The sequence below is a fragment of the Rhinolophus hipposideros genome (assembly GCF_964194185.1).
Source record: "Rhinolophus hipposideros genome assembly, chromosome: 5".
In the NCBI taxonomy this organism is placed as follows: Eukaryota; Metazoa; Chordata; class Mammalia; order Chiroptera; family Rhinolophidae; genus Rhinolophus; species Rhinolophus hipposideros.
The window spans coordinates 64,419,201-64,428,807 of NC_138051.1; the positions used below are offsets into that span (position 1 = coordinate 64,419,201).

Consider the following 9,607-nt stretch of genomic DNA (forward strand, 5'->3'; position numbering starts at 1 on the left):
GCACCAGGTCATGTGCTCTGTTAGGGGTCCACATTAATTCTGTGCTAGGCGATAATTAACGTCATTGTAACACCTCCAACTTACTGAGCACTTACCTGTCCCAGGCACAGTACCTTTCATAAAGTAACTCTAATCCCTCCACCTGCCTGCCCAGCCCTTTCCCTCCTCCTAGAGGGATATGTTTACTTTGTGCCCAGGGTTATGGCAATAAAAAAGTCTTAGAAACACCACCAATGTATTATAAGAAAGGCAAAAAATATATATAATTTTTCAAATAAGCAATTGACGGCCTTAAAAAATATTCAAACCCTTTGAACCAGTTATTGCAGTTCAAGGAATCTATCCTAAGGAAACAGATTAGAAATGAGGAGAAAGATTTATGTTTGAAGGTGCCAATCAAGAAATCAGTCATAATAGCAAAAATTGGAAACAACTTAAATGTCCAATAGGAGAACAAATGATTAAATAACAGTATATTGTCATGAAGGACTTTAAAATATGGTTACAGACAAAAACATTAATATGTGTTTATGAAATGTTGGATAAAAAAAGCTTATTAGAATAAGAAACTATATACACATATAGTACGATTCCAAGTGAAAAAAATATATTTAAAAGTGCGCGCGCGCGCGCGCGCGCACACACACACATACACACACACACACAAGGCTGGAAGGAAATAAATTATTAACAGAGTTGCGAAAATGAGTAAAATCCATTTCGTTCTTTAAGTATTTCTGTACTTGACAATTTACTACAATAATCATACATACTTTTATAATAAAAAGAGAGACTATTCAATCAATTCAAATTTCTCCTATTGTCTCCCCTTTAAGGATGACACCCACTGTAAAAATACATACATAATCCCCCTTCTAAAGTTCTTAGGCCCCTGGAGACAGATTATTCTTTGGGCTCCTGAAATCGATGGGAGAGAAATGAGCCCAACAGTTTTTAGGTCAGTGGTGGAGAACTTTGCCCATCTCTGATTTGGGTCCTGGCTGTGGTTAATAAGTGTTAATAAATGGAAGAGTTAATAACTGTTTCTGGCTCTAGAAATGAGGCAATGAGGCTTCTCAGGTAAGTGAGAGCACAGATGCTTTGGGGAAAAGAGATCACAGCATGTTCCACATTTAAGTGAAAACAGTTAAAGAACAAAATATTTCTTGAATTAGGATACTAACACAATAAGAATTACTAGCCATCGTATTTTTCTCCCTTAAATTCTTTAGGTATACAAGGGTATAATGTTTATGGACAAATGCAACAGGGAAAAAACACAGTCCTTATCAGGATGGTTCTTTCATCTTATATTAGAATATTTAGGATATGAAAAAATACAGTAAAAACATACTCCACTGGCAGGAATGTAATAAAAAAAATAGAAACAAAGTATTGTTGAGTTTCCCCATTTGTGAAACGCTTACACTTGTAAATGCTTACACTACTTAGTCACAGGGATTAAATAGGACAAATGAAAAAATCAGGTACAGGCATTTAGCTCATAATATACTCTAGTTTCCCTTTTCTTCATTGCAATGAGTGATTTAGCACTTAACATTACTAATGTATTAAATTGAACTATATATAAAAAATACAGTTCAGATCTGGAAGTGAATTTATAAATTAGATAACTCAGGAGTAAGTAAGGTAAAACTTATTTCCTCATTTTTAAAATAGGTTAATAATGCATGGGTTTATGGAAGGGAATGAGGTTAATATAATAAATGTGAAAACCTTTTATAAATTCCAAAAAGTATAATGATGAGGGTAGCCTGTGATAATCGACTGAAAACAAAAGTTGTATTTTTTCAGCATATCCACATGTGTTGGTGTAAATACAATTACCAAGCTGCATGGGCTGGGAGATGAGACCCTTCTTTAAGGACACAATCAAATAGCAGAAAGGTTGGCAGACTCTTGTCTAAAGTAAAGATAGGGAATCTAGCTATCTGTTGAACTTTTGTTCTGAGTAGAGTATACAAATGTGAACTCAGAACTGAATTCTCAACACAATAGATTTTTATAGGCTATAGTTTACTGACAACTAAAAGATACTAGAGGGAGACATAAATATCTAAAGGATAACTTTTTGGATGTTGGCTATATATCCCCCTTGAAATCTTCAGTAACGTCTAAATTTCTTGCTCATCCTTTATCCCACCTCAATTTGTTTAGCACCCATTTACTTCTGTTTCCTGGTAAAAGTGTAATCATATATTCTTAAAATTTAGTGTCGCGTCCCGTGCAACAAGGGCAGTGAGGGTGCGAGAAGGGGCAGTTTGGGTTAAGTTTTTAAGAAAGAAACAAACAGAGACTTAATGCAGTTATATCTCTCCGAAAGCCAGGGGTCTCTCAGTCTCAGAGGACTGGAGCCCTGAATAAAGCCGACTGGAGGCTTTTATTGATAAGTATGCAAGAGAGTAGCAGTGTTTTTTGGCACAGTCTGTGAGACTCACTTATCACGTTATAGAAACATCCCAAATCAATTATTTTAACCTTCAAACAGCCGAAGTACAAGGTCCCATTGTGTCTTACCTAAGGTCTGTACCTTCTCAATGTCAAGTCTCTCATATAGTAGCAGCTCCGTAGAGATAACTGATCTTTGTTCTCCTCACTATTTCTCTAGCAAACAGCTGTGAGGGAAAAGCCAGAGCCGGCAACAGCTTTTCCCAGGCAGGGGGAAGGGGAGGCAAGGCCCTTCCCATATTTGTCTAAGGCAGCTCATTGGGTGTCCTCGCTCGGTTCCGCCTGGCTTAGGCTGTATCTCCCGTGAGATATCTTACCCGGCTTTGGCTGCAAACCATCTTTTGGGGACCAGACAGAGACATAATGTGTAAGCACAAGGATGGAATGGAGTCCCAGAAAGGCACAATCTCACAGACTCTTCTTTCCTTAAGGAAAGACATGGAGGGACAGTTGGCTAGGCTGTTGTGCGACTACAATTTAGCAGTGAAGGTAATGCAAACGTACTTATAAAAGCAATATCCATGTGCTCATAAAATGTGTCTTTTTAATCCACACTTTAAAATAACTGGTTCCTAACCCTCAGACATTGCTTGTTGGTAGAACTGCAAACTATTGCAGCCACTATGCAAAACAGTACGGAGGTTCCTAAAAAAATTAAAAATAGAACTAACTTATGATCCAGCAATTCTACTTCTGGGTATTTATAAAGAGAAATCCAAAACACTAATTTTTATCATTCATCGCATTGTTTACAATAGCCAAAATATGGAGCAACCTAAGTGTGCGTCAACAAATAACTGGACAAAGGTGTGGTACATATATACAATGGAATATTACTCAACCATAAAAAAGAATGAAATCTTACTATTTACCAACATGATGGACCTAGAAGATATTATGCTAAGTGAAATAAGTCAGAGAAAGACAAATACCATATGTGGATTTCACTTACATGTGGAATCTAGACTAAACAAGCAAAACAGAAACAGACTCATATACACAGAACCAACTAATGGTTGCCACATGAAGCGGGGATTGGAGGGTTGGGTGAAAAAGACGAAGAGATTAAGAAGTACAAATTGGTAGTTACAAAACAGTCAATGTAAAATACAGCACAGGGAATATAGTCACTAATATTGTAATAACGTGCCAGGTGGGTACTAGACTTATTGGAGGAGCCTGTTATAAAGTATATAAATGTCTGACCACTACGCTGTATACCTGAAGCTAATATCAAATAATACTGAATGTCAACTGTAATTGAAAAATATAAAATTAAAATAAAACAACTGGTTCCTATACCAGCATGAAGATTTACCTGGTGCTAGTCTCTAAATATCCTCCGATTATATTCCCATTCCATTCGTACACCTATTATAAATCGGTATCCAATTTCTTTCCAGTTTTGACTAAAAAGATGACTTCAGCTTGTCAGTTATCCATTAACTGTGCTATTTTTTGTCAGATAACTGTATTCCTGTTAAAAGACCTATAACTTTACCATGTTCGCCAGTACAAGAGCCAAAGAAGATGGTGTTGGGAGTACTGCTTAGTATCACTCCTCTTCATTTCTTAAAGCACACAAGTTAAAGGGCAGGTGAAAAAGCAGAGAAGCAAGTGGGTATCGTTTGAGGACTGGGGCCAAGGTGGGAGATGAGGAAAGGACAGTGTTAGGAAGGACACACAGGTGTAAGGAACTCTTCTTTCTGAACAACAAAAATGTAGTGAGTTTGGACATTTTTCAACCAATCTATCTGCCAGTCTCATACTGTCAACAAAATTATATAAAGAACACACGTTCTTTTCTTAGGAGTCAAAGGAACTATTCATGAGATAGACTTAATCTTTAATATCTAATTTTCCTCGAACTGTTAAACCATTAAACTTGTATATTCAGATAGTCTGTTAATGAAACTCGAAAAGATACATTTACATTTACAAGAACTTTGATATGCCTCATCACATTCAAATCCATGCAGGCACAGCTAATTTAGCCAACTTACTGAAGAAGAAAAAAATTAGAGGTTAAACAAGGGTTTTTAAACTGTGCTGCATAAAGCTCCATATTTTATTTCCATGTGGTTTCCCACAGTTAGCAAGGAGATTCTCATACAGTAAAAGAGTCTGAAAGCAAAGCACAGAATAAAAATTTTTTCATAAATACTGAATACAGAATATCTCACAATCAACCTTTAAGCAGAGCTGCCTTTCTTCTCTGTAACTTGCCAGAATATTTATTGAGCACCCAATGAAAAATCATTAAAAATGATTTGGTTATTAGGACAGTGGTCCTGGGTCTCAATTTTTTCATCCTAGTAGATATTGGGCATTGTTCTGGGAACGAAGGAAAACAAACTCCTTCGTTCTTAGGGAGAATACACAGTTCAGAAAAGGGGAGGATGGAAAGTGAAATGAAGCTGGCTGAACAAATTACTATGCAGTGTTGCTGCCCCCGAACCCTAAATTTTCCTTTTTAGTTCTAAATTTTAAACGGTTCTGGTATTTGCTCTTTATTTTTCTTGGTCAGAAAAAGAAATCCACTAGAACATCTCTCTCTTCTGAAAATTAACTTTAATGCTCAGATTTAGCAAAGAGCTTATATGTTTTTCAAGTTCTATTGCCTTTGCCATTCTTTCAACAATATGCCTATGTGCCACCCACTGCTGTTTCAGTAAGCACTGGTGATCTGACAAAAAGCAAAATTCATGTCTTCATGAAACTACATTCTGGTTGCAGATAGCCTTCTCAAAGAAATAACATTACATACACATCGTGCGCTCAGTACCATGAAGGAATTAAGTATTGTGACAGAAAATAATGGGGGGGGAGAGATATGGAAGAAGTGGAAACCTACCTTAGTGAAAGCCGGGGAAGACCTCGCTAAGGAAGTGACATTTAAGCCATGAAAGACAAAAGATGCCAATCAGGAGGAAAAGTGTTCCAGAAAGAGAGAATAGCAAGGGAAAAAAAGCCCAGTGGTGGAAAAGTTTCATGTGTCTGTGGATTTGACAGAAGGCCCCTGACGATGGAGCAGTGAATATGAGGGAACATGGCATGAGTTTATGTTTTGAATGCTTACTATATGCTAGACATCATGCTAAGTACTTTAATGCATCTTTTTATATAATCACTACCAGCAACCTATGAAGTTAGATAGCCCACCATTTTCAAAATGCAAAGCACAGGCGAAGAAACCTGTCCAAAATTACATACAAGTGGTGGAACTTGGATTCAATTCAATGCAGCATGAATCCAAAGCCTGTATTTTTATTCAACCACATAGGCAAAGTCAGAAGGTAAGCAGTAGCCAAATCACATGGGGCTTTATATGCCATGGTAAGGAGCTTGAATTTATTTATTTTATCTTTTATGCCCTAATTAATTTTTTGAATTTTATTTTAAATGCAGTGGAAAGCCAATGAAAGGTTTAAGCAAAACAATGACATTACCTGATTTACATTTCTACAGTGGCTGCTGTGTAGAAGCCGAGGGGGGTGTGGAGGAATTTGAATTAAAAAAAGTAAACCAACAAGTGGCCAGGAGAGAAATAATGGCAGTCTGGACTAGAAGTAGATGGATTCAAAATCTATTTTGGAGCAAATCCAATTAGACTTGCCAATGATTTGGAGACATGGCACAAGAAAAAAGGAAAAGTCTAAGGATAACTCCCAGGTTTCTGGCTTTAGTAAATAAATGGATCAAGATAGATAAAAATGAAATAGTTCCGGATCAGACAACATTTGAGGAGGGGGAAGATTCATTCAATCATTCAACAAATCTCTATTAAGCTTCTATTATGTGATGATACAGTAGAGTACAAAACTGACAATCTTGCCCTCATAGAGCTTATGTCATTGGAGTGGAGGGAAGTTAGACATTAATGTGTAAGCCATAAGATGGTGATAAGGGTTGGGGAAGACAATAACGTAGGTTAGGAGGGAAAGGAGATTACTATTTTAATTGAATGGTCAAAAAGAATTTCTCTAATGTCTGAGCAGAGGCCTAAAGAAAACAAAAGAGGCAGGCTTGAAGATTTCTGGGAGAAAGGAGATCCTGGAAGTCTGAATAAGACTGCAGTGGCCATGTGGTCCGGCAGGCAGGTAGGTCAGGGCAGTATAGCAGAGTGGGTAAGGGAAAAATAATCGGACGTCAGAGGAGAAATAGACAATACAGAATTTTGGTTAAGGACTTTGGCTTTTGAATTTTGAGGCAAAACAGGAAACCCCTGAAAGATTTCAACAGAGTAATGAATGAGTGGTTGCAGTATGGAAATAACACCATATAAGGGAGCAAAGGTGGAAGTAGAAACTGGAGAAGCAATAATCCTTTGATGGATTAGCCCAGGAGATGGTAAAAGGGTCAGATTTAGGATAAGTTTTGAAGAATGGATAGAATTTGTTGATGGGATTAGATGGAGTGGTATTATGAAAGGATTGAGAAAGACTAGAAGTTTTTTGGCCTGTACCAAAGAAGAATGAGGTTTCCATTTACTGGGTTGGCATGAGCAGGGGAGGAACAGATTTGTGATGGAAAATAGTTAAGTTCAGTTTGCCAAGATGGAAATACGTATTACAAATTTAAATATAGACATTGAGCAGGCAGCTGTTTTCTGGATTCCAGAGAGGTCTAAGTTGGAGATACTAGTCTGGCAGTCTTCAGCATATAGATGGTTACTTAAATTAAAACCATGAGAATGGGCATAAGAAAATGTATATATAGACAGGTCCAGAACTGAACTTTTGGAAAACTCCATCAGTTAGACACTTTCATTTCATACCTAGTATACTCATAATAAAACAACTGGTTTAATTTTAAAGCTATCAGCAGTTGATAGTCATCAAGTGTATCAATGAGACACAGCAATAAATTAATAAGATTATATCCTGCAAATGTCCTCAAAAGAGAAAGAATCGACCTCCATTCATGATCAGAGGAATACTAGGAACTCAAAACATTTCCAAATACAGAGGCTGTACAATCCAGTAGTTAAGTGCATGGTATATATAGGTTCAGGCTGCCTGGATTTTAATTCTGGTTCCTACACTTACTATCTATGTGACCTAGGGCAAAGCACTTACTGTGCAGTTTCCTCAGCAGTAAGCTGGGGATAATAACCTACTGGCTTGTTGTAAATGAATTAATACCTGAACTTTTGAGCTCAAAAAGTCAGCTATCTTAGTATCATAGACACTAAGTTATTGAAAGAATCTGGGAATGAGAGACCTGTCAGCTAATCACACTAATTTTGCAATTATCTTAACCAAGGACTTGTAGCTATCTGGATTTCAAAACAAGGCCAAAACATGTTCCTAAATTCAATTCTCTTATGTAAGAGTTTCCGGCTCCCATTCCGGATTTTAAGACAGCCAAAACACATCCCCAAACTCCTTAGCATGCAAAACAATCAGGGAGCAACTAACTAGTCCTAGTTCACACATTAGAGTAAGCATGTCTGATAACCAGGTCCACCTGTGACACACGCGTCAAGGGCCAGAATCCCTCTCAACCAGTTACGTGATTCTCTTTTGGTCTCTCCTCTAGAGAATCAATGTGCTTTCGAAGATAAAGGTTAAACCAAGCTTTAAATGGAAGTACAGCAAAGTGCAGAGAATCCAACTGTAGAGACAACAGGGGAAGACTTCTCCAGAGTTATCATCCATCCATTTTCCCTAGTACCCAGGAGCACAGTGGGGTCAGACTCCTCTCGGGTGGGTTATGGGGAAACGGGCAACTTTCCCTTGTCTAGCTCCGACCGTCCCCTGGGAACAAAAGCAGCTACCCTCCCGATGTCCCCCTCCTCTTGCGGGGCTCCGGAGTCGCGACCCGGGCCTCGGGTTCCAGCCTCCAGTCACCGAGCGGAGGAGACACGCAGGGAAAGAACAATAGGGCTGTGGCGGCCGCCTTACCTCTCACGGTCGCGGCCGTCGAAGTAGACGAAATCGCCGTTCTGGACGCACTTGGCGCAGGTCAGCCGCCGGCGGGTGGTGTTGCACAGCGGGCACCGCTCGACCGCCACGTACAGCCCCTCGGCGTCGTCCACCGAATCCACTAAGTCCCGGGCGAGCGGCCGCGGCCCGCAGCCAGGAGCCTCCGGCGCCCGGGATCCCTTCCCACTGGGAGACGCCATGATAGACTAAGAGCAGGGCCAGTCACGTGGGATTTTGTTTTCAACCAGATGCATCCTGGGCGAGGAGGAGGGGCCGGGGGCGGTGCCCGCAGGGCAGGCGTGGGTGCGGGCCAGCCCCTTGCCCAGCCTCGCTGGTGGCGGGCCGGCGGGCGGCGCTGTTGCTTCTCCCGGTCGCTGAAGGGCAGCAGGTTCCCGAAGCAAGAATTAGGTGAGCGCGGCGAATCAGCCAAATAAAATGTCATCATCCGCCGTATCATGCCAAGGCTACGAGTCAACGCCTCAAATTTGTGTAAGAAATAGTAATACGATGCCCGAAGGATTATGGGAAGACGGACTGAGAACAAAATAAGGGACATTCTTTAATTCGCTATGGATGCTTTAAAATTTGGCTTGCAAGGTGGGATGAGAGGGCTGAGTCTTAGAATGAGATTTAATTTTGGCTCACCGACTTCCTTAATAGCTGTGTGATTTGGGGCAAATACCCAACCTCTCTGTGCCCGTGTTTTCATTTGGTAAATGAAGGTATGATTACAGTACCTAACTGACGTCGTGAGAATTACTAACAAATACGTTTAATAGTAATCTGATAATACTCTACCGGTACTAGCTAACCAGTAGAAGCGACCATTCTACTGAAGGTGGAACTCAATGTTTTATGTTTCTGAAAAGATAGTTTCAATTAAATTAATGGCCAACATTCCTCCGCTACCCTGGGCTACGCTTTGAGAAAGAATTTCAATTCGACAGAATTGAACCTGTATAGGATTACTCCCAGTTTCTTTCTGGGGAGAGAGGTAACTAGGGTGGGTCAGAAATTATATCAGAGTAATTAGTATTTGAATATGCCTCTACACCACAGAAGGAAAAAAAGAAAGTGGGTTTATAGGTGGAATTATCTAGAGCAGTGATTCTCCAGGATTATTTTAATAGGCTGTCAATGGATGACCGCCCTAAATCCTCTCTAGCAGGGACTGCTTTCCCAAGTTCCATACCCCCAAATTCCTAACTGCC

At 39.7% G+C, this 9,607-nt stretch overlaps 1 protein-coding gene across 1 annotated transcript in view; it reads right to left on the reverse strand.

Moving 5' to 3' along the window:
• Window positions 1-8,622, reverse strand: part of ATG14 (autophagy related 14) — a 33,446-nt gene extending 24,824 nt beyond the window's left edge. Inside the window, exon 1 of the mRNA XM_081050184.1 lies at window positions 8,376-8,622. Coding sequence (XP_080906310.1) covers window positions 8,376-8,596 — 221 coding nt within the window. The 5' untranslated portion in view covers window positions 8,597-8,622. The remainder of the gene's footprint in view (window positions 1-8,375) is intronic.
• Between the last annotated feature and the right edge of the window lie 985 nt (window positions 8,623-9,607).